The 27,869-nt window shown below is 48.3% G+C and overlaps 1 protein-coding gene and 1 non-coding gene across 3 annotated transcripts in view; both read right to left on the minus strand.

Moving 5' to 3' along the window:
- IARS1 (isoleucyl-tRNA synthetase 1) overlaps nt 1-27,869 on the minus strand; it is a 126,681-nt gene that overhangs the window by 23,868 nt on the left and 74,944 nt on the right. For both annotated transcript variants that reach the window (XR_003754397.1, XM_029050023.1), the window contains exons 26-31: nt 22,240-22,414; nt 20,248-20,360; nt 18,435-18,530; nt 16,988-17,164; nt 13,003-13,108; nt 8,670-8,795 (exon numbers count right to left, since the gene is read on the minus strand). Coding sequence is in view for 1 of the 2 variants with exons in the window: in XM_029050023.1 (XP_028905856.1) it covers nt 8,670-8,795; nt 13,003-13,108; nt 16,988-17,164; nt 18,435-18,530; nt 20,248-20,360; nt 22,240-22,414 (793 nt within the window). In the remaining variant the exon portion in view is untranslated. The remainder of the gene's footprint in view (nt 1-8,669; nt 8,796-13,002; nt 13,109-16,987; nt 17,165-18,434; nt 18,531-20,247; nt 20,361-22,239; nt 22,415-27,869) is intronic.
- Nucleotides 21,823-21,960, minus strand: LOC114807004. Its single transcript, XR_003755057.1, has one exon. It is a non-coding gene; the product is annotated as a small nucleolar RNA SNORA7 (small nucleolar RNA).

A 27,869-nucleotide genomic window follows, 5' to 3' on the forward strand; every position in this document is an offset into this window, starting at 1 on the left:
GCCGGGGTATAAACAAGTTAATCGGGTTGGACGTAGTCCGTCCCACATGGGCCTCACGGTCTCCGGAGGAGGGAGAACGGGTATTGAAGCCCCAATTCTAGAGGCGAGGAAACCGAGGCACAGAGAAGTGAAGGGAATTCTGTAAGCAATTGGTGGAGGCGGGATTAGAACCCAGGTCCTCTGACTCCCAGACCCGTGCTCTTTCCACTAGGCCGATGAGCAGCGCGGCTGAGTGGAAAAGGCACGGGCTTGGGAATCACAGATCGTGGTGGGTTCTAATCCCGGCCCCGCCGCTTGTCTGCGGTGTGACCCTGGGCAAGCCACTTCACTTCTCTGTGCCTCAGTTACCTCATCTGTAAAATGGGGATGAAGACTGTGAGCCCCACGTGGGACAACCTGATTATCTTGTATCTACCCCAGCGCTTAGAACGCCGCTTGGCACATAGTAAGTGCTTAACAAATACCATCATCATTATTATTCTCATTTCTGTCTTTCCATTTGTCTTCTTGGGCCCCACACGCACTACTTCGGCACGGGTGACCCGGCATTCTCGAAAAACCGCCTTCCACCGCTATCACCGCATCAAGCAGAAACACCCGCCCACTGGCTTTCAGGCATTTCATCGGCTTTCTCCCCACTGCTTATCCACTCTTTGGTCCCACTCTCCCCCAGGTCATTCACTCTGCTCCTCTCGCACCAACCTTCTTGTCACTCCACGGCTCCGAACCTTCGCTCACAACCTTCCTCCCGCTCGGAGCTCCCTCCCCCTTCACATCCGACCGACCGCAGCTCTCCCACCTTCAAAGCCCTTCTGAGATCCCATCGCCTCCGGGAGCCCTTCCCCAGTCAATCTCTGATCCCCCCCCCGCCCCGCCTGATAATCCAGAACGGCCACTTCGATCCTGTGACAGCTACGCACGTGAATCCTCACAATCCACAGCACTTATACGCGTATCTTTCCTCCTCCAGTGCTTCCTCCTATCAGAAAATTTATTTATCTACCTCCCCTGCTAGACTGGAAACTCCTTAAGGGTTAGGGATCGTGCCTACTAAGTTCCAATTCCTCTACCAATCATTTGGCGCTTCAGGCACCGGCGTTAGCGCTTGTCAACTCACACAAATCAGCTTACCCTGCTTACATTTGATTCTTTATTTGGAAATCGATCTGTAAACAACTTAGCTCCTCGTGGGCAGGGAATGCTTCGCTTTCTGGTCTGGTAGTTCTCAAGTGCTTCCTACAGTGCGCTGCACCCGGGGGGGCACTCAATAAATGCTGTAACTACCGTCAATACAATGCTCAACACACAGTAAATATCACTGATCGAGAGACCTTCATTCATTCATTCAATAGTATTTATTGAGCGCTTACTAGGTGCAGAGCACTGTACTGAGCGCTTGGAATGGACAATTCGGCAACAGATAGAGACCATCCCTGCCCACTGACGGGCTCACAGTCTAATCGGGGGAGACGGACAAAAGCAAGTCAACTCAATCACGGTAAATGGAATCAAGGGGATGTACACCTCATTAACAGAATAAATAGGGTCATAAAAATATATACAAATGAGTACAGTGCTGAGGGGAGGGGAAGGGAGAGGGGGAGGAGCAGAGGGAAAGGGGGGAAAGGGAGTTTAGCTGAGGGGAGGTGAAGGGGGAGCAGAGAGGGAGCAGAGGGAAAAGGGGAAGCTCTTCGAAGAGGATTACCTCAGGGAACAGAAAATGGAACAAAAAGGAAGGCGTAAACTGAGCTCTGACATTTGAGGAAGTAACCTTGGCGGTCAAAGCCATCGACCATGGAAAAGACCAGGAATCCTGGAAGATTGTCAACTCCTTGAGGGCAGGGATCACGTCTTTGGTACCCAGCCCCAAACTTAGTACAGTGCTCCGCACACGATAAGCGCTCAATAAACACCGCTGGCTGAGAGGGATAACTGTTCTCTCGGGCTCTGCTCTACAGACAGCCCTCACGTAAGGCTGGGGAAGGCAGAAAGAAGGACGATAAAAGCGAAGAGAACTTGGGAGGAAGGAAGGAGGAGGAGGGGGAACAGAGGCATCCCGAACGTCACGAAGCTTCTGTCAGAGGACAGCTGCCCCTCTCCGCAACGACGGCCGCCCAGCCGGGAACAGAGGCACTCGCTGCCGTCTCTAGCCATCACCTCAACTACCCGAGTCCACTGTCATGTGGCAGTGACCGAGACAGGACCCTTGAGGCTAGACACCCGCTCCCTCCCCGCAACGGGAACTAGCTTGAGAAAAGGGCAACCCTTCCTTGCACACTGTGGAATGGATCCCTGGAAGTGCGAGGCTTTTCAGCCACACCCTCACCCTTTCATCGGCAAGGACAGCGGAAGTACTGCCTGCCCTTCGACTCTTCGACGGTTCTTTAAATTATATACTATGAATTCCTGATTTATTCGTTCATTCAATCGTATTTATTGAGCGCTTACCGTGTGCAGAGCACCGTACTAAGCGCTTGGAAGGTACAATTTGGCAACAGAGAGACAATCCCTGCCCACAACGAGCTCACAGTCTAGAAGGGGGGAGACGGACATCAAAACAAACGAACGGGCATCGATAGCATCAGTATAAATAGAATTGGAGAGATATATACACATCGGCACACGCAAAACAGGCATTCATATAAAGAGAATGATAGATATGTACATATACACACAAGTGCTGTGGGGCGGGCGGGTAGAGCAAAGGGAGCGAGTCGGGGAGAGGTGGGGTGGGAGGGGGAGCTGAGGAGAAGGGGGGCTTATTCATACAAATATCCGTCTCCCCCTCTAGACCGTAAGCTCATTATGGGTAGGGAACGTTTCTGCTAATTCTGTTGCACTGAACTCTCCTAGGCACTTAGTACAGCGCTCTGCATATACTATGCGCTCACTGACTACAACCGACCGACTGATCGACTCGTAACGAATCGATTCGCTGGGCAAAAGAATACTTGAAACCGGTCCCGAAGGCCACTCAGAGGAAAGGTTGAGGGTTAAGCAAAGCAAAACCGACTGTTGGCAGGTAGCTCCTTCTGGGCAGGGTCTACCAACTCGGTTATGTTGTACTCTCCCACACGCTTAGCACAGCGCTCTGCACACAGTAAGCGCTCAATGCCACCGACCGACTGACAAATTTCAAGAGAGAAAGCTCTGACGCGTCACCGTGCGGGATACCGACACGATGACAAAAAACTCAGGGCCCAGAGCTCAGTCGAGCATGGTCTGACTTGAAAGAAGGGCTGGCCGATTTCACGGAGACTGCCATTTTTGAGATGATGCGTGGTGTCCGACGGGGAGGGAGGCCATCTGTCGCCAGAACTCCCGGGAGACCGTGGCCGAGAAAATCATACAAGTCCTTGGGCTACGTCCCTCAGGGTACTGTAGACTGTAAGCTTTTTGCCCCTCTCCCTTCCCTCCCGATTTGGTCTGGGCTGCCAGCCGAATGAATAATCAACTGATGTGCGGAAACCCGCACAAGTGGTGCGGCGAGGAATTTTATCTTCAGGTTGCTGCGCTAAGAGTGGTCGTTAAAATCAGGCGCGCTATCCATTATAATCATCCCCGGTTGAGATAAAAATTTCCTCGGCTATGGGATTTCTGAATTGAGGCCAGATATAACGAATCCCTAGTTAAGTACAGGCATAACGCACAGCCTTATGCATTGTAAATTCAGATCTGTTTCAGAACCTCTGGGAAAGTAATATGAAATTCTTTTACACGCTGTACACGGTAAAGATAAACATCACACTAAGCTATTGTTGAATCTCGATCAAAGTAATCTGAAGCATAGCCTCACGATATTCAATTCACGAGGCTCTGCAAAACGACAGAGTTTTTGCAGAGGAAGTCTGTTCCTCTGACCGGTAACGGTTTTGATAAATTTTGATACATTTCTCATTTCTTTGATAAATTTCTAATTTCTTCATTTCTCATCGGAGCACCCGGGAGCAGGTTGACTCCTTCTGCACAACCCTACCCACCTCTGAACTCCTCTCAACATTAAAGAGGCAGGAGACCCAGGTCCGGATGCGGGCTCCGCCACTCCACCGGGCCAGTCGCTTCGCTGGCCCGGGCCTTGGTTTCCTCATCGGTAAAATGGGGATGAGATATATCGTAAGCCCCGAGTGGGACAGGGACTCGCCCCATCTCATTACCTTGTCGATGCCCCGGCATTGAGCAGCCAGTAAATAAGTGCTTAATAAATGCCATAAATATGAGATGATCTAGGTCAGGGAAATGACGACCTTCCAAGACAGAAGGTGAATGTTCTCTCCTCGGCCTCCAAGTGAAGGACTGACTTCTCCTGCTACAAATTCAGCCCCTCTCCTCCTGCTTGGGGCTCAGAGAACAACGTATGAAAGCCAACTAAAAATCTTTCATACGCTTGATTTAAACATTGAAGTCACTGCACAGCTTCTATTCTCCAGCCTGCACCATGCCAGTTCCTTTCATCTCCTCTCATGGGACTGACTTTGCTTTCCCTTAAATTTTTAACGTCGTTCTTCCCCTGATATGGAACGCCATCGTTTTGAAATGAAATTTTAAAACTGACCGCGGCCCACGGAGGCAGAACTGGGGCCACGGTCCCACGGAGGAAGAGCCATTGCCTGTCTCCCAAACCCACACCCCGTGCCCCGCACACAGTAAGTGGTCAATAAATACCAATGATCGATCGATTGATGACCTGGCCATCTCTCGCTTCCTTCTCATCTGGGCTAAAATGGGACAGGTAAATCAGAAACTGTGCCGTAATATTTTAGGGTTGGACTAAGAGCCGTTGGTTATAGTCTGTCAAGACAGATTTCTGGCCAGGTGACTGTATCCTCCGAAAGATTCATTAGCATCGCCATTAATTCCACGGAAATTAATGGGGTTGGGAGTAGAGGCTGGAAAGTTTGCCGGCATCACGTCTTGATCGATGCTACACCTACACGTGCGGATCACCCGGTCCCATACCAGATCTTGGGCCAAGCTGTGATCCGGAATGGACCCGAATGGCCTACCCTGCTTCCGTGCCACCAAAACTTCTGATCCCTCTCCGCTCTTTTCTCTCTATCCCAACTGGTACCACGCTGATCCGAGCACTTATTTCCTGCCTCGATTCCTCTCTCGGTCTCCTCGCTGACCTCCCCGCATCCCGTCTCCGCTCTCTCCAATCCACACTTCACTCCGCTGACACTTTTCTAACACTCCATCATTCAGTCCACGTCCCCACTCCTCAAAAGCCCCGCCTCCGCATCAAATGGCAACTCCTTACCATCGGTCTGAAGGCCTACCTTCCCCGATTTCCTACTATACCCCAGCCCGCACACTTCATCGTCGATGGTATCTACTGAGCGCTTACTGGGTGCAGAGCGCTATGCTAAGTGCTTGGGGGATTACAATACAAGAGTGGGCGGACACATTCCCTGCCCGCTACGAGCTTACAGCCCAGAGGGCTTCGCTCCTGTAACGCCAACCCACTCTCTGTACCTTGATTTTATCTATTCCCCAGCCTAATCCTTGCCCTCACCCCCTCCGCGCGTATCCAACAGACCGCCACTCTCCCCGCCTTTAAAATGCTCTTAAAATCACACCTCCCCCCCAGGAGGCTTTCCCTGACTGAGCCCTCATTTCACTTCAAAACCATGACTTCTCCACTTCACGGCCAGTTTAATTAATAACTGTTCGATGGTCTGATATTCCAGCAAGAAAAACAAAGGTAGCCATTTCCCAAAACAGAATTCCTCTAAGACTTGTTTTATTATATTGAGGAACAAAACTAATTTACTCCACCAGGGCATAAGAACTTCATTCAATTTTATTTGATAAAATCTCCAAACTACTTAAGAGCATACTAGCCCATTTTCCACAGTAAAAATAAACAATGATGATTATGGTACTTGTTAAGCGCTAACTTTGTGCCAAGCACCGTTCTGAGCACTGGGGTAGATACAGGTCAATCAGGTTAGACACAGTCCCCGTCACACACAGGGCTCACACTCTTAATCCCCACGTTTCGGATGAAGTAATGCGGCCCAGAGATGTTAAATGACTTGCCCAAGGTCACACAACAGACATGTGGCGGAGCTGGGATTAGAACCCAGGTCCTTCCTGGAGCATTTCTTAGAGCGGCTTCACTCGGTGCTAATATGAAAATATAAATTTTCCGTATATTTCCTCACAAGGTTTGCCCCCCACAGATGGCACGGTTGCCATTTCATTTCATTCATTTTTACGCTAACTGATTTCTACTTTACAAGTCGTTACTTGTAATTATCATTCTTGACTGATCACTAAATTCTACAGAAGTTTCCCTTAAAATAATCAATCAATCAAATTCACTGAGCGCTTACTGTGTATAGAGGACTGTACTAAGTGCTTGGGAGATTAGAACACAATATAACGGACGCAATTCCCTGCCCACAGCGAGCTACAGTACACACTCTGTTACGAACTCCAAAGATTCAGATTGCAGCTCTTTCGACCTTAAGACAGGAAAACTTAAAACGGAACAATGATCTCTGGTAGGACAATCTGCCAAATTTTGGTGAATTCAACAAATGAGGCTGGTTTTAAAACATCAATTTTTAGCTTAATGTCTTTGAGGAGAGTTAATGGGATGCGAAGTAAGTGAGAACCACATAGGTTGAAATTAGAGTGTGGCCCTATACAAACTCAGCAAGCAACTCCAATAAGCAGCAGCCAATTCATCTTCAATAGTATGATGAATGTGCACCCGTTTGAAGAGCACGTCCCCTGAAATACTGGTAATAATAATGATAGCATTTGTTAAGCGCTTACTATGTGCAGAGCACTGTTCTAAGTGCTGGGGGCGGACACAAGGTGATCAGGTTGTCCCACGTGGGGCTCGCAGTTTTAATCCCCATTTTACAGATGAGGGAACTGAGGCACCGAGAAGTGAAGTGACTTGCCCGAAGTCACACAGCTGACCAGCGGCGGGGCCGGGATTAGAACCCATGACTTCCGACTCCCAAGTCGGGGCTCTTTCCACCGAGTCACGCTACGCTCCACTTTTCTAGTCCCAGAGCAGAGGGTCTCAGGGACCCAAGTCAACCAGTCGGTGGTATTTATCGAACCTTACGGTCTAGAGGGGGAGAAAGATATTAATATTTATATATTGCATATATACGTACACAAGTGATATGGGGCTGAGGGCAGGCTGAATATCAAGTGGTCAAAGGGTAATCTGGGCCCCATCCCAGAGTCAGAAAACAGGGTCCAGAGAGTCGATGCATTAACTATGGGCGGAGCACTGTACTAAGCACTTGGGCGAGTACCATACCACGGAGTTAGCTGCCACCGACTCTGCCCAAAAGGAGCTTCCAGTCTACAGGGGGAGACAGACATTAGTACAAATGAGTATATTCTGTCATTAGCAGTCCTAGGGTTACTTGAGGGTTCATTCATTCATTCATTCATTCAATAGTATTTATTGAGCGCTTACTATGTGCAGAGCACTGGACGAAGCGCTTGGAATGGACGATTCGGCAACGGATAGAGACCATCCCTGCCCGATGACGGGCTTACAGGGTTGTGTTTAGTCCACCCCAGCAAATTACAGGGGTGCCAGGGTTCTTTCATTCAACAGTATTTACTGAGCGCTTACTATGTGCAGAGCACTGGACTAAGCGCTTGGAATGGACAATTCGGCAACAGATAGAGACAGTCCCTGCCCATCGACGGGCTTACAGTCTAATCGGGGGAGACAGACGGACAAAAACAAGACAACTTAGTCGCAATATTGTCTCCTATATCCAACCCGAGAGCGATACTCAGTGGAAAGAGCCCGGGCTTGGGAGTCAGAAGTCATGGGTTCGAATGCCGGCTCTGCCACTTGTCAGCGTTGTGACTGTGGGCATGTCACTTCACTTCTCTGGGCCTCAGTGACCTCATCTGCAAAATGGGGATTAACTGTGAGCCTCACGTGGGACAACCTGATTACCCTGTATCTACCTCAGCGCTTAGAACAGTGCTCTGCACATAGTAAGCGCTTAACAAATACCAACATTATTATTACTCTAGAGGAAAACCAAAAGCACCTCTCCATTGCCATGGAATAGCCCGTTCGGTCCCCGGCCTCTCCTCCATCTCTGCGGAAGGGAGGGGGTCGGGCCCGTTAACTGGAAGCACAGGTTTACCAAAGAGCTGAATTAGCGTCACCGGGAAAACTGATTGGACAGCGAACGTGGCACGGCAAACGTGGCAAATGAGAAGGGTGCCGTGGTTGTCTCCTCCTAATCTTGGGGAGGAGTTGAGAGTCCTCCCACAGGGGCCCCATGTCAGCCACAATCACTACGCTCCGTCCAACTTCGGCTAAACCGTGTTTTGTCACGGAAAGGAATCTGACTAGAGCACAGAGTTTACTTTGTTGCTCATGGTGGGCAGGGAATGAGACTGTTTATTGTACTGTACTCTTCCAAGCGCTTCATACAGTGCTCTACAGTTACCTCATCTGCAAAATGGAGATTAGGTCTGTGAGCCCCATATGGGACAGGGACTGGGTCCAACCTGATTAGCTTGTATCTACCCCAGCGCTTAATAGGATGCCCGGCACACAGTAAGCGCCTGAATGCCACGAAAAGGATACAGTGGCATTTTCGATGAATCTACTTACCTGCCATCACAGCATTCATGACCTCCACTCCCTCCCGCTCATAACCACATACCTGTTTTTCCATTGAAAATGGCCAGCTTGGTATTTTTAAGATTGAAAATGCGGGTGACAGCACTCTTCAGTTTCAGGAGGTCTAACCTGTTGTCTCCCTTTGGGTTTTCCAGGAGCAACACTCCCCCTAAATAGAAGAGAAAAAATGAAAACTCATTTAGACGAGAACCCGCTCTCTTTCCTCCTACTGGGAAATGATTTCGGTGCGTCACCCTCGCCGGAACGTGAGCTCCGCGAGAGCAGGGAACGTGTCGCCCCCACCCTCTTGCATTCTCCCGGGCTCTTGGTCCCGTGGTCTGCATAGAATAGGCGCTCGATGAACACTACCCGATGGTTGCCATTTCACCACCTATCCTTGCGTACAGTCGGGAGTCACAGTCAAGAGCGAGCCAGTCGCTGCCTGAAGCCATGCTCCCAACTATGGGGTGAAAGTCGGTAGAATGGCCAGAGATGCACACTCTTAGTCTGCGAGGCAAAGACCCCCGGGGGGGGGAAACAGAGGAACGAGGAAAGCTGTCCCAGAGACACCCTGGAGAGGTACGCTCTCCCGGTCTCCCTCTGGCACGGGCCAACCACGGACCCACTCGCTGTGAGACTAAAACCACCGTCGCGTGCTACTCTTCCCAGAGAAGACGAATGGGTGAGAGAGAGAGTTTCACCTAAATCAAGCGATCAGTGGTATTTATTGAGCACTTAGTGTGCGCAGAGCACTGCACTACGCACTCGGGAGACACGCTCCCTGCTCAAACACATCAAACCAGAGAGTGATACTCCAGAGGAAAACCAAAAGCACCTCTCCATCGTCATGCTCGGCCCCGGCCTCCCCTCCGTCTCTCCGCTGAAGGGAGAGGGGCCGGGCTCGTTAACTGGAAGCACAGGTTTACCAAAGAGATTAATTAGCGTCACCAGGAAAACAGATCGGACGGCGAACGGGGCGCGGGTAGGAAAGTTCGATACAGACCCACGATGCGCTGAAGACATATTTCCAATGGATCAAGAGATTGGCTATTACACGACTAAAGATCTTTAAAGGTCACCTATTGGTACACTGGCTAAGTGGAAGCACAAACACAAACTAAAATTAAATATTAACTGGTGATGAAAGTAATTATTTTTAATGTTACCCTCTACTGGGTATTTCTGCATTTTAATGTTCCTTGGGGATAACAGCACCAAGAACCCAGAAGCTTAATTATTCAGATTTCAAATGTCAAACTTTAATAATTGGCTACACGACATCCTGTGCTTCATTTGGCATTTTTAAAAAGCCTTAATGTTGCTCTCTTGCCCAACGTCCAAATACCCTTATCGCAAAGCCTTTTAGCCGGCTGCCGAACAGCAGTCACCTATGCTTGAGGTACTTGTTCAAAACATCATTATGAAACATGAATGAATCTTCATTTATTGCAAAGCGCCGCTAAAATGTTTAGCCGTTGTGACTTAACATTAATAACGCCACCTTACGGAACGGGGACCCCTGATGGAAGTGGTCTGCTGGAGTAAGAAATGAATTGGTTGGCGGTGGGGGGTCGGGGGGAGGCCAAATGCACTCGGCAAAGAGATCCATCAAGACAGCGGAGGGGGTGGGTGGGGGGCGCAATACATTTTGCGTGAGATGGGTCCCTATTGGGCAAAATCATCTACTTCTGGGCTCCTGGATTTCTTTGATTCCGATGTCTTCAGAGGCAAAACCAGTTATGTCATAACGTACGGGAGAGGCACCTGCATAGCACGAGAAGATATTAACCAATTCAAATCTTCTAAAGGGGGGTGTTTATATTTTGGATCGACGCCTGCCTTATTTCTCCACAACAGGCCCAGCCTTGGGGCCTTGGCATGCTAACTCAATATTTATTAGGAGTTCATTTTAACAGATTAAAGTGTATTTATTGCCGTGCCAATATTTATCTTACCAACAGCCTACTGCTTCATTAATAATAATGTACATTTGCGGAGTTTCACACCCTACAGACTGTGTTTTTATTTTTGAAAAACATTATTTTCCATCCACATTCATTTCATATTCTGCTTCTGAAAGCGATGGAACAGTAATAAAATGATGTAGACATGTAAATTAAGTCAATCTAATAATGTCTTAAAAATCATAATGCAATCAAGCAATTTATTCATACACATATTAACTCAATCTAATGCAGCATCTTGCCAACATAATGAAATGAAAGTCACGATTATGCCAACAGATGCTCAGACGAGTTTTCACCAGAGGCACCCCAATTAACATTGTGTGTGCCTGAAGGGAAGAGCCTATATTTTCTTCTACCCATTCGGGAAAACAGACTCACGACAACAAGAAGTTGCGGTAAATTTTTAAATCCCCGTGCGGGGCGACCGGGGCCGTGGCATTTGCTCTGGCATTAAAATGAAGCTCTTAAAGCTGCCTATAATTCGCTTTGGAGAGGCTTTCTAAACCCCGAAAATCCTTTTTGGTAACAGATAAAGCCCAGCAATCACTGCCTTCATTCGACAGGCAAACACGAGCTCTCTGCCGACGCATACTATCTTCGCTGGACTTTGCGGGCTGCCTTTAACATCTCTCCGCGATACTTAGTCGCCTCCCTCCCCTCTGGTTGCGTTGGCTAAATACACGTAGGATTACTCAATTGTCAACCTTAATTTTTCATTCCTCGCTAAAGCAGTGTGCTGGCTGAACACTGGTAATAGGCATGCAACGAAGGCATTAGTCCTATGCTAATAACTCAGATGAAGGGTATTCCCTGTTGCCAGGGCATAAACTATGGAAAGTTAAAAGCAACTTGAGCAAGGACATGTGAAAGTCACTACAAGAGTTTGAAATCTAGCATAAATTTTAAAAATGACGAATAAAATATTTATGTCACGTCGCTATTTTGATTTTCTTGAAAGCAATACATCCAGGCTACAGTACAATGATACTCACTTGGTGGATGTTCAATAAATATTAATAATGATGAAGTGAAACTTTACCTTCAGTAAAGCTTTCCTCTATTAACTCTGAGATTTATTTCACACTCCCCTCTCTAATTTATTACGGCTGCACTCTTTCAGTGGAGAGGTCGGACTTTTTCAATTCTAATGAGACTATTACTTGGGAGGGGCGGGGGGGTGGGGGGGTGGGGGTGGGGGGTAAGAATCAGGAAAAAAACATTAAAAAAAAAATTAAAGTCTATATAATCTAATAGTTGTATGCTGTTCCATTAAGAGTAGTCTCTGCCTTCATCCCAGCTGCAAAATGGGATACATTCCCTCCCAATTAAACCGGAAATGGGATAATGATGATAACAATAATAATAATAATCCAATAGCATCTGTCAACCATTTACTATGCGTCAAGGACTGTACTAAGCGCTAAGGTACATAAAGGAAACTCAGTCTCTCATGGGGCCCGCAGTCTAGGCGGCAGAATGGGAATCGAATCCCCATTTTAGGAATGAGAAAACCGAGTCAAAGAATTTAAGTGACTTTCCCAAGGTCACCAAGCAGGCAAGGGGCAGAGCAGGGATTCGAGTTTAGATATACTCTGGCTCCCAGGCCAGAGTTCTTTTTCTGCTAATTCACTGCTTCTCATCAACATCGAAAAACAAAAGTCCTGTGAATATAAACAATTAAAATATTACACTGATCACATAATTATAACTAGAGCACACGGGTGAGATACGACCAATCTATCATAATCCTTTACTCCTTCAATCAAGTAGGGACTCAAATACTGGATGATAATGATAAACAAAACTTTCTTAATGGCTTCCTTCGCGCCCTTTTGCCGACCACTGGCAAAAGCCAAAGCTGGTGAGATCAAAAAGTTGTGAGAGGATAAAAGGGGTTGGGGATAGGTGACGTCAAACGAGGCGGGTGACATCTCGAAAGGTTTGCGGCAGTCCAAGTAGATTTAGGGTCTACGAGGCAGAAGGCTTGTATGGTGCACAAGTTTGGGTCTACTGGAATGACTGTAAGGCCGATAATGTAGTTCATTCAATAACTTTAACGTTCAAGTTCTAGCCCCAGTGAATTTAAAGTTTCAGCCGACTCCTCTGTGTGATGTAACTACTGTTAGAGTGACACCAAGAAACTCAACCGTAAGTCCCGGGGATAAGGAAAGATAAATCAGAGTGCAGATGCCTTGAAAGGACAGGATACAAGCGCCCACGGGTAGCCGCGAATCCCCAAAACTGTACTTGCGTAACTTCAGGTAGCTAAATGCTAAACAGAAAACTGAATGGGGACACTCCAAATCCTGCCAGGGGATCCTGTATCTGATTCGGCGGGTCCTTTCAGATCTCCTCCAGGGAGACGTGCGAGTAGCTAACACAAAGAAATACAAACCGATTACCACTCACCTTGCTCGGTACCATTAACCCAGATGTTGAGGTTAACATAGGCACAGGCAGGACCGGTACTAGGTGTTCCACTGGTAATTGTAATCTCCAGATCCGCTCCCTTCAACTAAAAGCAGGAGAGTACGCATCACTCGTCGATCGATCAATGGTACCTACTGAGCGCTCACTGTGGGCAGAGCACTGTACTAAGCACTTGGAAAAGCACAATAAAAAGAGGAGGATCCCTGCCCACAGACTAGGACCTTCAAGGCTAGTGGGGGAGAGATGAAAATGAATTACAGACGACTATGTAGGTAAGTGCCGTTGGGCTGCGGAAGGGTTGAATGACATTTTATAACATGTCAAAATGCAGTACGGGGATGACTATTTTTCTCATTCCCTTCTCAGGGTGGCACCTGGAGCGTTTCCGGTCCTCTCCCGGTCTCGGCTACGGGCGGGAGAGTCAAGCAGAGGCGGACCCGTTCCGTTCCTAGCTCGGGCAGGGGTCGGCGAGCGGAAGGCCATCTGCTGCACGTCAAAACTCACCCTTGCTGGGCAGCGGCGGCAGGGGAGTGTGAGGAGAGGGCGGAGACTCGGGTTTACTGCGCGGAAGGAGCCAGTGATAAACCGCTTCCGGATTTTTACCATGAAAACTCTGCGGATACGCTGCCGGAACGATCGCAGATGGAGGTGGGAGAGATGCGGCCGTGGTGTCGTCGTGGGTCGGAAATGACGACGGCACAAGACAAGACTATGGGCCGCTGACCTTAGAAGCTACAGTTAAAACCGGCGCTTGATTCAAACCTTTGTAATGACACCCAACTCTTAGAAGAATATTCTCCTTTCCAAATCATACGCCTTTGCTACTTCATTTCTTGCATTTCTTCAAATTAGAACCAAATCATTTTTAAAAAACCTCAGATACTGTACACACCATTACTTACCATTCTACCTTTAAGTGTCCTTCAATGGCCTCAATTTTTCCTCACAGCAGTAATAATAACCATGGCAGGGTATGCCTCAACCTAAGTTTGTGCCTAAACGATAGGTACCGTCGGTTCTCCAGAAACACAGAGGCTGCAATCTCACAAAACCATGAGAGATTAGAACCCAGGTCCTCTGTCTCCCAGGCCATTTATCTTTCTTATGAACAATCCAAATTCTGACTCAGTTTACTCAGATAATAGTTTAGGTCCTGTGCTGCTGATTGCCGGCAATGAATCAGATGAAAGGAAAACCAGCCTGCCCCTTCCTTCTTTTGTCTTCAGTACATTATCCCCCCCTTCACCTCTCCTCAGCTAAGCCCTCTTTTCCCCCCTTTCCCTCTGCTCCTCCCCCTCTCCCTTCCCCTCCCCTCAGCACTGTACTCATCCGCTCAACTGTATATATTTTCATTACCCTATTTATTTTGTTAATGAGATGTTCATCCCCTTGATTCTATTTATTGCCATTGTTCTTGTCTGTCTCCCCCGATTAGACTGTAAACCCGTCAAAGGGCAGGGACTGTATCTGTTACCGATTTGTACATTCCAAGCGCTTAGTACAGTGCTCTGCACATAGTAAGTGCTCAATAAATACTATTGAATGAATGAATTTGCATTTCTTCTGGGTTGTACTGATATCTTTACTGTAGGAAAAACACGTCTTACATCATTTCTTCCCATTTTCAGAGTCTGCATTACTCACCAACACTTTTTTTTTTAGCATGATCAATTTTCTTTTTACCGTAGGATCCGAAAAATAGATCTATATAGTTTCTTTTTTCCCTCCCTCTTGTTTTCATCTCTAGAAAGAGGAAGGCTTCCCGAATTGAGAAATGAAAAACACTGGTTTGGAGATACACTTAAATGACTACCGGTGACATCCTGGGTTTTTTGCTCCGGCTCCCAGTGCTAAAGAATAATTTTTGTCTGGGTGTCCCCCATTAGATTATAAACTCCCTGAGGGCGGAGAACGTGCCCTGCTTCCGTCGTACCCTTCAAGCACTTAGATCGGGGCTTTCCACTCGGCAAATCCCCTTAAACTGACTGACTGTGGACACGGCCATTAGAAACAGCTGTAGCCTCTAACTCATCACCTTTTCCGTTTCTCTTGACATACTGCTATGACATATATCCTACAGGTAATGTTAGGAATCCAGCAAACTGAATTACTTCTCACCTCCAACTAAAATCAAGCTGAACCAGAGTGGTAGTATCGAAATGATACAGAAACCAGGACCGAGATGAGGTTCATCTCATGGTCTGATCCGGTGGCTACCCGCTTTTGGAAAATGGACTTTTTTAGAAAGAAAAAAAAGCCATTTGAAAATAATGCGAGCGTTTTTCTTAAACAGTCTCTGCTACTGGGAAGAATCACCAGAAAAGAGCTGGGCTGCCACAGATATTAGACATTTCTCCCGGAGAAGGGTGAAACGCAACAACCTGAGAGAGAATTCAAGCCAGAGAGCAACTGACGTAAGTGACCCAGGTAACTACTTCACCGCCTTTTTACGGGGCCAAACTACTTGGGAGCTTTACTCCCAGTACGTCAAGAGGGCCTAGGCATTAGGAAATGCCGACGGAGCAATAAAATACTTATTCGGGGCTCCTGAAAGAGCTGACGCTTTGGGGGCGGCTTTGAACGACCCTCAACTATTTGTACAGACGATGAGCTCCAAGTGCCGTTTAATTGAACGTTGGGCAACCGTGAGCTCCGGGAGTACCCGGACTTCATTTTAATGGGATTTTCATCCCACGGACCACGATCAATCCTACCCCACGACCCGCCTCTTGCCTGGAACGCCCTCCCTCCTCTAACCCGACCGACAACCACTCTCCCCCGGCTTCAAAGCCTTGCTGAAGGCACGTCTCCTCCAAAAGGCCTTCCCAGACGAAGCCCTACCTTTCCTCAGCTCCCACGCCCTTCTGCGTCTCTCTGACTTCATTAATTAATGAAAGCATTTGCTAAGCGCTCACTATGTGCCAAGCGGTTCTAAGCGCTGGGGGAGATGCAAGGTGATCGGGTTGTCCCACGTGGGGCTCACAGTCTTAGCCCCCATTTTACAGATGAGGGCACAGACAAGTGAAGTACCTTGCCCAAAGTCACCCGGCTGACAAGTGGCGGAGCCGGGATCGGAACCCACGATCTCCGACTCCCAAGCCCAGGCTCCTTCCACTGAGCCATGCTGCTTCTCTGACTTGCTCCTCTGCTCTTTGCTCCGTCCGAACCCCAAAGCACTTATGTACGTGCGTGTAGTTTTCTTTACAGGTATTGATGTCTGTCTCCCCGACTCCAGACGGTGAGCTCATTGTGGGCAGGGAATGTCACCGCTTATTGTTATACTGTACTTTCCCAAGTGCTTAAGTACAGTGCTCTGCACACAGTAAGCGCTCAATAACTATGACTCAATGAATGAAATCAATGGAACTTCTAATGCACTTACTGGGTGCAAAGCACTGTAATAAGCCTTCGGGCGAGTACGAGAGGGAGAGCAGACATGATCCCCGCCCTCAAGGAGTTTACAATCTAGCGGGACCCGCCAGATGAAAATTTGGTCAGACAAGCGCTTTCCTTCACTGCCGAACCCTCGCCCACGTCCTGCCTCTGGCCTGAAGTGCCCTATCTCTTCATATCCGACAGACGATCACTCTTCCCACTTTCAGAGCCTTATTAAAAAACACCTTTCCTCCAAGGGGCCTTCCCCGACTGAGCCCCGACTTCCTCTTCTCCCAGTCCTTTCTGCATCGCCCTTAAACTTGGATTGGCACCATCTATTCACTCCTACTCACCCCTCCCTCAGTTCCCCTGCATTTATGTGCCAGTCCATAATTTAATTTATCGTACACGTAGTACAGTGCTCTGAACACAGTAAGCGCTCAATAAATAAAACCGACTACTTGGCTGATAGTGTCTGCCTAACACTTCATTACCTATCTGAGAATGAGCAATACGAAACAGTCAAAAAAAAAAAAAAAGACCCACATAACGGGGAAGGTAAAAATTCACCTGAATGCTCAGCACTCACCTGGGTCGTTTCTCGAATGAGCACTTCACTTGAGGCAGGCACTGGGTATGGTTTTAAGGGAGCCTTTATTGTTGCAAAAATAAAATCTGTGTGACTTTTGATAACAGAATCCAAATACCCTCCTTCAGGTTGTGCCTTGCAGTACACGGTGATGTCGTCTGTGGGAACTAGATTACACTAAAATATAAGGGATTTCCAGTCAGAGCAAAATCAATTTGACCACACAAACCGTGTTTTAAAAACGTCATCGTCCCCGAGGGCTGGGACCGTCTCTTTTTTCATTCAACACGCTACAGCTAGCACATAGTTGCACACTGCACGGCAACAGACGGCGAGCCAACTGGACATATACTAACCGAGCGAATCAAAGGCCAGTCCTCTTGGCAGACTGGGATCGCACACTGTGCAAATCAAGTAAAAATTACTAACAAGCATTCGGGTAAGTACTAAAATGTATTGGTAGGCATAACTGCTATGTAGCTGTTTCACCAAATCTTCCTCCAAGCTTAAAACCCATAGCACATCATGAGTGTTTAAGTACAGGCTCCGAAATCTACCTCGCTAAAGAATTTGCTTGAAGAGAGAGAAATGTAAGCTCTTGCTAATATGTGCTGAGTCGGGCAGGATTATGATTGCTCCTAATATGCTGTCTAATCATGCTATTTTTCCACTCGGTGCTCAAAGGACTGGTGTTCCACTGCCCCAAGGGTAGAACCCGTGACGGAACTGAATTTTACAGCCCAGCCAACTGTTCCGGGTCTGGCCGAAGCCCAATGTAATTACTGCTGCTGTAAAATATCTAAGTCTCACAATACATGCTGAGGGCCAGTAAGACTCCAGCGATCTTTGTTACTGGGGGCACACCGGGAAATCATCAAAGCTTTAAAGTGAAAATGTTTGATTCCCGACCACTCCTTAAAAATCCAAACGCGCGAGGATATTTCTACCACTGAGTGCCTTAACCCCCATTTTACGTGCAAAGACGGAGGCGCAAAAAAGCGAAGCGACTTGCCCAGGTCTACACAGCAGGCAAGCGGCGGAGCCGCGATTGGAACACAGGCTCCCCGACTTCCGGGCCCTTATATTTTCCCCATAGGTCACGCTACTGCCCATTGGAGTCACCTTAACTATTCAAAGGAGGACCAGAGTATCGACCCTATTTATAGTGTAAAGAAACCCACTTTCCAGTTCGGTTCGCCTTCCGGGGATAAAAAAGAATGTTCTCAAATGAGCATTTGTAATTTGTAATTAAATGAACTGATACACTGAATTCTATTCTCTACCTCCCACCATCCATTGCATTAAGCTTTCGATTTTCCCCATATGACATTATGATTTCTAGTCTAATGGAAAGCTTCAAGGTTCCGTCAAGTTTCCCTAGGCACACGTAGAACTCCAAGGCAGGAAACAAACCTCGGTCGGGGCCGGAGTTTCCAAATACACTCACCTTCTTTCGAAGTTTTTGGATGCGATTTATCACCTCTCGGGCCATTCCTTCATCAACCATTGATTGGTCCGGAGTAACATCCAAGAGAACCAAAATCTATGGAAATGAAAAATTCATAGAAACAGTTTCTTCAAAGCCACTGTCAAACGACATTTTGATAATCCATGTTTTTAAGACAGGACTAGGCGGCGGGAGAAAAGAAAATGCCCATAGATCGACTACTGAAATATTTCAACCACTTTCTTTTCTACATTTAGGATTTTCTTATCCCAAAACCTTTCTTAGCATCATTTGTATATCATAAAACTGTACATATTGCACCAGAGCGAATAAGAGAATAAACTAGAGAAAAACAAAAAATATTTAGCTAGTAGTAAAATGACAAAAATGCACGAGTGGAAAATGAAGTGATACAGAAGGAGCCAGACTAAGCCTGAAGATTCAGGATGGAGGCAAAGTTTCAAAACTCAATCAACCGTTTTCCCCAATCAGGTTTTCTAATAAGATCGGCAACCCACTCCATTAAAATACAGAGCCTTTTGCTTTCTCGGGTTGCTCAAAAATTGCTTTCAAATTAGACATACACTCCTTTTCCAGTTTGGATCTGGCTGATTGGTGGGGTTCAAAGGGAAGGGGGCGGGAGGGAGAAAAGGGAGGGGTAGGTATTCCAGGTAAGGGGACTCCCCAGATGGGGGAATCTGGGACCCTTCCTACATCCCAGGAGAGGTCATCGGCAGAACGGGCAAGTGGAAGGGACGGTTTGATCTCAAGCCTTCCCGTGGCTTGGGCGTGTGGAGGTGGAGAGGGGGCACAAGCTAAACAGCCGACAGCCTGTGCTACCCCAGGAGGGAGGAGGAACTCTGAATCCACCCTAGGGATCGCTCGGCCCCCCTGCTGTGTCAGGGGTCCACGATGGGCCCGGGACTTTAGTGGAGAGGCCCTGCCCGGAGGCCAGAGAGCCCCTGGATACAGGAGAGGAGGGACCCCGACCCTAGCAGACCCGAGGCCAGGTCAAGGAGAGGGTCATCCGGGGTTCTCTGGGAAGACTGGTGGGGTCCCAGACTGGAAGTCTCGGTTCCCCAAACTCTCTGTTGGCACAGGAGCGGAAATGGGGACAGCGGGCACCAGTCAGGGCGCACCGCGGGCTCACTACTGGGATGTGAGCACTCGTCTGCCGGGGGGAAGTGGGGAGGGGAGGATTCCGTCCCCCTTCCCCGTCCCGGGTCGAAGATAGGGACTTACCTTGCAGTAGAAGCTTCTTCTGAAGTTCACCTGAGGGGCTTCAGAGTGCAGTGTGATTCCTCTAGCGGAGAAAGGAAATCTGGAGGGAAGGGCTACCCTGTACGGGTCCCCTGGAGGAGGGTGGGGCCTGGACCCACCTAGGCGGGTCTCAAGTCCGCTGAGGGCAGCCCCTGAAGCTTTGCACGGCAGTTCCGATCCTCTCGGGCCACCTGGAAGGAACCTGCCTAATCGATGAGCTGATGACCTACACCCATCTTCGATAAAAAAACAAAACGCCTGACCTACGCTCCGTCGACTCGGACTTGCAAAACGCCGCTGTTCTAAGTTCAGGGGGCGACACGCAGAAGATATCCACACCCATACGGTGGGGCAGTTTGAGAGAGAGAATTAATGCCCATTAGAAGGAAGCCGAGAAAATCACCACTCGGGTCCTACTACATATAACCTAAGGTAGGTTGCCAGACCTACAAGCCAGTGCACTGACGTAATCCACAACCACTTACGGAAAGTATCCGTTTCTCACTTTTACAAAAATGATGCCAATGAAGGAGAAGAGGCTTCTTTTCATTACCTGAGCATCAGAATGGGCTTCATATTGGGAAGCTCCTCCGGTGATCTGATTGAAGGTGTACTTTAGGCAAATATCTTCTCCGTGGAGCTCATGCCCTTCCACTACAATGGTGCCTAGCGGAAGCACAAGTAAGCTTAGCGAGAGAATGTTTCTCGAAGTTTACGTGACCCCCGTTTAATGGTCACTCTGGCCGCTTGTTAATACGATACATTGCCTATTTTGAACACATAAATGCAAATAAGCAGGAAATCAATCAGCGGTACTGACCGAGCGCTCACTATGTGCACAGCACTGTACTAAGAGCTCGGGAGAGTATAATACAACAGAGGAAGTAGAAACGGTCCCTGCCCGTAACCACCTTAAAGTCTAGAGGGGGACACCGATGTTGATGTAATTTATAATATACAACAGATCACTTATCAAAGGTCAAGATTTTTGCAGATAGCTGCAGAAAGTATTCCTCATCTACAAAATAGGGATTCCATACCTCCTCTCCCTCCTACTAAGACTGTGAGTCCATATGGGACGGGGACTGGGTCTGACCTTTTTACCTCCCCCGGCCCTTAAAACAGTGCTTGACACACACTAAGCGCTTTGATGGATACCAGTTCGAAAAAAAGAAAAAACACACACACACACACAAAAAAAAACCCGCCACTAATTTCAATTTTGTTACTACCCGCATCTGTTGGAAGAAGGGCAGAGCCGTCAAAAATGTCAGGGGCCAGGAAAATAGCTGGCCACGTCGATAAGATGACATTTTATCTACTCAATGTTGGCACGTTCAGCTAACATATACTAAACCAGTGATCTGCAGAGCAGCAAGTTACTTAACTTCTCTGTGCCTCAGTTATCTCATCTGTAAAATGGGGATTAACTGTGAGCCTCACATGGGCAACCTGATTACCCTGTTATCTACCCCGGCGCTTAGAACAGTGCTCTGCACATAGTAAGCGCTTAACAAATACCAACATTATTATTATCATCTGATGAAATTTGGCAGGCACTCCCTTTCGATTTCTGTTTCTCTTCTCATCGATCGTATCCACTGAGCGCTTACCGTGCGCAGAGCACTGTATTAAGCGCTCGGGAGAGTACAGTTTAAGAATGCGACACATTCCCCGCCCACAACAAGCTCGTGCATCACAGTCTTCTACTGCCCAAACTTCACGTTCGTGCCCGACGCTATTCCACTTTCCCTTCTCTCCCGCTAAGAAACGCTCCTTTCCACTGCTCCGGTCCCCGATCCATCATCTACTGGTGTCAGATCACTTTGGAAATGACATCCAAGAGGGCATCTATCTGAATGGCAAAAGAATCCCACGCATCTGGAGAGTCTCTTTCAGACAGCGTGCGTCTTGTGCTGTCGTCGTCTCCGACCCGTAGCGACGCCGCGGGCGCATCTCTCCCAGAACGGCCCCCCCTCCATCTGCAATCGCTCTGGTAGCGGATCCGTAGAGTTTTCCCGGTAAAAATCCGGAAGCGGTCTACCACTGCCTCCTTCCGTGCAGTAAACCTCGGTCTCTACCCTCGACTCTCTCCCCTGCCGCTGCTGCCCAGCAAGGGTGAGTTTCGACTTGTAGCAGATTGCCTTCCACTCGCTAGCCACTGCCCGAGCTGGGAATGGAATGGGTATGCCTCTGCCTGACTCTCCCTCCCGCAGTCGAGACTGGTAGAGTACTGGGAACTCTCCAGGTGTGACTTGGAGAGGGGCTTTCAGTCAGCACTGCACTGAATTCCTGCAAGACGTTCTCCTTGTGGGCGGGGAGCATGTATTGTACTCTCCCAAGCGTCCAGTCCAGCGCTCTACATGTGGTAAGCGCTCAGTAACTGCGATCGAGCGACCGGTTCCCTAAGCAGAAGTCAATAACGGGAGAGGGGGAAAAATAGGGACACAAAAGCCAATCGGATCTTCTGTGAGGCTACTGAAATGGGATTCTTCTTCCAAAAAGATCTGTTGAGATCCTCCGGGAAATCCAGTACACGACTCACCGTTCTTTTGGAATTCCTCCAACTGTTCGCTTTTCAGTTCCTTGACGGAGGCCATCACTGTTTTAAAAGCTCCCTTCAAGCGCTTCCCGAGTACCATGTGATCGGGTTCGGCTCTCAGCGTAATCCCGTATTTATTTTTGTCTGTGGATAATGTCACTTGCCGCACATTTAGCTCCTTCGATTGATTAGACCGTGACAAGGAAAAGCACAGAAAACATCACGTCAAAACACCTTGACATCCAACTGTGAAAAGTATAGAGGAATGCAAGAGATCACCAGAAGGGCTGTGGCCTTCCTAATTTGATGATTTACAAATTATCACATGACCTCGGGGACTACGACGGGGATCTATTTCTCGATTAAGAGTAAGATAATTCTTAGGTGTAAAAACGACACCAGTTGGAAAATCGGAGATTGAATGAACGGCAATCACCGACGTCCTCTCGGAAAAAAGTAATCGAAAAATGCACAGAATTTTAAAATAAGCCTCTGGTGAACGCTATTATTTGGGCACCGCTCTGGCCGACCTTTAATCGACGCAACACGATTCCTTTCTGTGGTGATTTCTAAGTACTTGAGGGTGTTCTGGTTTGTACCAAGTGAGCGTTCCTGTGGGTGTTTTAAGAACTGTTGATGGATTATTTTCTAACTTTTTAGGTCACTCATATACGAGGTTAAAAAAAACGTCTTTGATTCGCAAGTTCTTCTAATTCTATCGTTCTTAAAGAAACTAACTGCAGACTTGAGACTATCTTCAGGGTGCAAGGGCATTTTTAATTATTGACAAATTCTGTAAGGTAATTGCCTTTTTTGCTTCAGAAATCACATTTGCGGAGATCTCCTTCATTATCCCACAAAATGAATAGATTTGCCCATCTGTGGATAACCCAGAGATCCCTCATTAACTGTGGAGATGGGGCTAAAAATTCAAATGAATGATTTTGACTAGACCGGACATAGGCAAGTGGAAGGGCTCCGGCTGTAGAATAGACTATGCCTTCAACCGAATTGCTAGGTAACGTAAAAAGCACTGCCAAACCTTAGCGCGGGTCATTTCGATCGCAATCGGTAGCATCACTGCAGTCTCCTCGCCGACCGTCTCTCCCACCGTGAGAGCACATTTCACTCCGCTGCCTGGATCATTTTTCGACAAAACCATTCAGTCTACGTTTCCCCACTCCCCGAGAATCTCTAGCGGTTACCCATCCACCGCCTCATCAAACGGAAGCTTTCTATAGGCAAGACCTCGATCACGTTGGCCCCCTCCAAACTTTTGCCTCTGGTTCCCTACCCCCCAAACCACACACTCCTCCCCCCCTAACGCCAACCTCCGTCTCATCTATCTCACCGCTGACCCCTCACCGCCGTCCAGCCTCTGGTCTGAAAAGCCCTCTCTCCAACAGACTATCAACTTCCTCACTTTCCAAGCCTTTCTGAAGGCACAACTCCTCTGATAGGCTTTACCCGACTAAGCCCTCATTTCCTCTTTTCCCACTCCCTTCTGTCGTCCTTGCACTCGGATTTGCACCCTTTATTCACCCTTGTCTCAGCCCCGCAGCACATCTATAGGTACATATAGATATGCAGCCATAATTTGCTTATTCATATTAATGTCTGCCCCACCCCCCGACTGTAAGCTCCTTGTGGGCAGAGAACCCACCTACCAACTTTTACACTGTAGTCTCTCAAAAGCTGAGTACCTCGCTCTGCACACAGTGAGAGCTCAATAGACACAACCGACTGATTTGACGGATGAGGAAACTGAGGCCCAGGTAGGCTGACCAACGAGGTCATGAAGCAGGACCCAGTGGTGGCACTGGGATTAGAACTCTGCCCTCCTGACTTCCGCTCTAGTGTTTTCCCCAGCAGGCACTGTGACAACCAAGATCCGTGCGTCATCCCGCACTGTAACGGAGCGGTCAAGGTCTGGCAGTAGATTTGGGTGCAGAACGAAAAAGAAAAAAGCAAGCTATCAACAGTCTCGCTTTTGAGTAAGAGGGCAAAGGGAGATGACTACGCTGAAGACGGAAGAATCGGGAGTCAGGGATAAGCGCCCGGTCCACGAAAGCAATTGCCCCCACAGCCTTTTACGTAAGACTTCCAGACTCGCTGATCCCAGGTCTCCGATGAGACGTCAAAGTCCCCGATCAGGGCTGAGAAGCCCGAAAACTCTGACTCTTCCCTCTCTGAGCCTGTGCCCTCCCATTCCCCATCCCCTCTAACACCACTCCCTCCTTTTCGCCCGCAAAAAGAAAAGTTGGCACCTCTGGTCAGAGACAGAAATGAAAAGAAACAACAGACTCAAGAGAGTAGGTGGGGGGAAAGAATAAACGGTTTGCTCGGAGGGAGACAGAGGGTTAGTGGGTAGGAATGTAGGAGAAGGTGGGAAACCCATAGACTTTTCAACTCGTTAAATATAATTTTAAACAGACGATAGGATGCAGCAAGAAGAGAAGAGAGATTAAGAAAAAGAGCTGCCATAAACATGACTGTGCAAATGAAATTAGGGTGCCTACTGGCATTTGGGAATTCAGATGCCCCTTCGGGAATGTGGTCAGAGACAATCGAAAGATCGAAACTGACGCCAGTCACGTCCAACAGAGAGTAAGCGACATCAGTTTTTATTATGCTCTGTTTCAAACAAAACCTCTCCAAACCGCCTTTTGCTTGGAGGCACCGAAATTATAATTTATTCCCAACCTTGCCTCGGGAGACAGCCCGGCCTCTCGGAAAGAGCAAAAGCCTGGGAGTCGGGGGTACCAGGTTGGAGTCCCGACGCCAGTACCGGCCTGCCGTGTGAGTTCTTGGGCAAGTCACTCACCTTCTCTTGCCTTAGTTACCTGTAAAAGGGAGATAACACACCTGTTCTCCCGCCCTCTCTGGCTGCGCGGGACAGGGACTGTGTTCGATCTAGGTTATATCTACGCCTCGGCACTTGGCGCAGTGCTTGGCACACTGTAAGCGCTTACTAAATACCATCATTATCACTGACAGTTCTCAGAAACTATAAAAGCCGGGACCTAGCTACTATTTCGCAAACATACGCCGCCCAGGGCAGAATTTCATAATTATAATGATTACGCTGTCGAGTCATCCCCGACCCACAGCGACTCCACGGACACATCTCTCCCAGAACGCCCCAGCTCCATCTGCGATCGTCCCGGCAGTGTATCCGTTGAGTTTTCTCGATAAAAGTACGGAAGTGGTTTACCATCGCCTTCTTGCACGCAGTAAATTTGAGTCTCCGCCCTCGGCTCTCTCCCGTGCCGCTGCTGCTGCCCATTTACATCCTGCTAATTTACCTCCGGCTGAGGCCTGACATCCTGGATGCTGTTACCTGGGTGCCTTGTGCCAGGTGGCCGCCTAGATTACACGACCCAAGGCAGCCCATCCGCTACAACCGCAAAATCGCTATCAAAAACCCACGTCCCCGCACACGGACGCGCTGGGAATCGTTACCTGTGCCGACAATTCAGACGACGACGATGGCGTAGGTCACGATGACCCAAAATGGGGAGAGAGAAGAGAAACCAAAACACTCTACTTATCTCTCCTATTAACTATGAAGCTTTCTTCTCATCAGAGCAATTTATTTCAACAACCCTTTGCAGGACAACTAGAAAATGGTTACCTCCACATTCCCAGGCACATGACATACCTTAACCAGGGGTAAATTAACATAATGGAAATTCTGTCCTCTGAAGAGCCTCAAAAACTACCTCAAGCACCTACGAAACCTCTTGACGAGAGGCAGAACGGCAGCGTCCTCACTAATGCTGCTAATTTAGAAATTTGGGGTCTCTGTGACATGCTGATTAAAGGGATGCTTCCCCAAATCCCGGCTTTTTTTTCTCTAACCGCAAGAGAAGACGTGGGAGAGAAGACATTAAGGAAGAACGTGTCCAGCTGAATAATACAAATGATAATGGTATTTGCTGAGCGCTAGGCGCCAAGCACTGGGGCAGACACGAGAGAATCGTGGGGATCGAGGGAAGCGGGAGGGAGTCCAGAGACCGAACTTCCATTGTACGGATGAGGAAACGGAGGCACAAAAACGCTAAGTGACTTGCTCAAGTGGCGGGGCCGGAATTAGAGCTCGGGTCCTCCGATTCAATCGATCGCGTTTACCGAGCCCTCACTGTGCGAAGAGCACCGTACGAGGTGCCGACTCCCGGACGCGGGCGCTTTCCACTGGCCCACACCCCATCGATCTCTCGAGGCCCGGTCTGGGCCCGAGATTCTAGGATTCGGGAGGAGGATCGAAAAAGAGGCCGGGCTGCCGCTTCCAAGTCATCCAAGCGAAGAAAGGAGGATGGTGAAACTTACTGTTTTGAGCGAGTGGTACGAAGCAGATATCGACGGTCGGAAATTTCTAGTGACGGGACAGCAGGATATTTAGGTATCCCGTCGGGAGTCCGCTCTCCTCACACGTCCCGCCCAATGACTGTACGTTGGGGGAGCCTGTGAGCCCCACGTGGGACGACCTGATGACCTTGCAGCTCCCCCAGTGCTTAGGACGGTGCTTGGCACGTAGTAAGCGCTTAACAAATACCATCATTATTTTGTTTTTTGAGAAGCAACATGGCTTAGTGGCAAGAGCCCGGGCTTGGTGGTCAGAGGCCGTGGGTTCTAATCCCGACTCGGCCGCTTGTCAGCTGTGTGACTTTGGGCAGGTCACTTCACTGGGCCTCGGTTACCTCATCTATAAAATGGGGATTAAGACTGAGAGTCCCGCACGGGACAACCTTGTATCCACCCCAGCGCTTAGAACGGTGCTTGGCACACAGTCAGCGCTTAACAAATACCATCATTCTTATTATTATGATGATGACACAGACGGTCAGACACTACATCTGACACTCGCCCCAAGGATAAGCCGGTGTCTTTCATTTCGTCTCTGTAACCCTTTTTTCTATCCTTATATCATTGCAGACCACGGACCGTCTAGGTGGAAGAAGCTAATGACGGCCTACGACTATCTGATAGAAACAGAGATAGCGTGTGCGAGGCCTTGCCAGGTGTGGATTGGTATCTAACCTCAATTTCCTTTCTGCTGTTCATCTGCAGCCTTTTCCCCGTTCTGAAAAGGACTTCATAAGCAAAGGCATAACTTTGAAGTTACGATCTTCCACGGCAGTCATCTCGGTCGCTTGATTCATGGACTTCCATGATTGTCTTTCGAGTTAAAAGCGTCCAAGAGGATCATAACTGCATTCCATCCCAACTCGCTCGCTCCCCGTTAGGACCTCAATCTCGGCTGCACAGAATCTGTTGAATAAAGCCAGATCCAGCTCTCACTCCACAGGTGATAAGCGAAGGATCAGATAAGAAGCCTTCAATTCAGACATGGCCAGGCAATCATAAGAACCCCATCAACTTTTCTGGGCAGCCAAGATGTAGGATTTTTTAATAGGCCGTCCAGGACACGGCTAAAAAACTTCGCTGGCAAGGGAGGGAAATGGCATCCCAAGGAGGTTCCACAGGCAGTTCATTCCCCTTTCTTCTTGAAGGAGAGGAAAATGGTGACTTCTTTGAACCTCATCCTCAGAATTTACATATGAATACAGTGCTCTGCGCGTAGTAAGCGCTCAATAAATACCGTTGAATGAATGAATAACAACTGCCATGCT

This window comes from Ornithorhynchus anatinus, chromosome X1, assembly GCF_004115215.2.
Source record: "Ornithorhynchus anatinus isolate Pmale09 chromosome X1, mOrnAna1.pri.v4, whole genome shotgun sequence".
NCBI lineage: Eukaryota > Metazoa > Chordata > Mammalia > Monotremata > Ornithorhynchidae > Ornithorhynchus > Ornithorhynchus anatinus.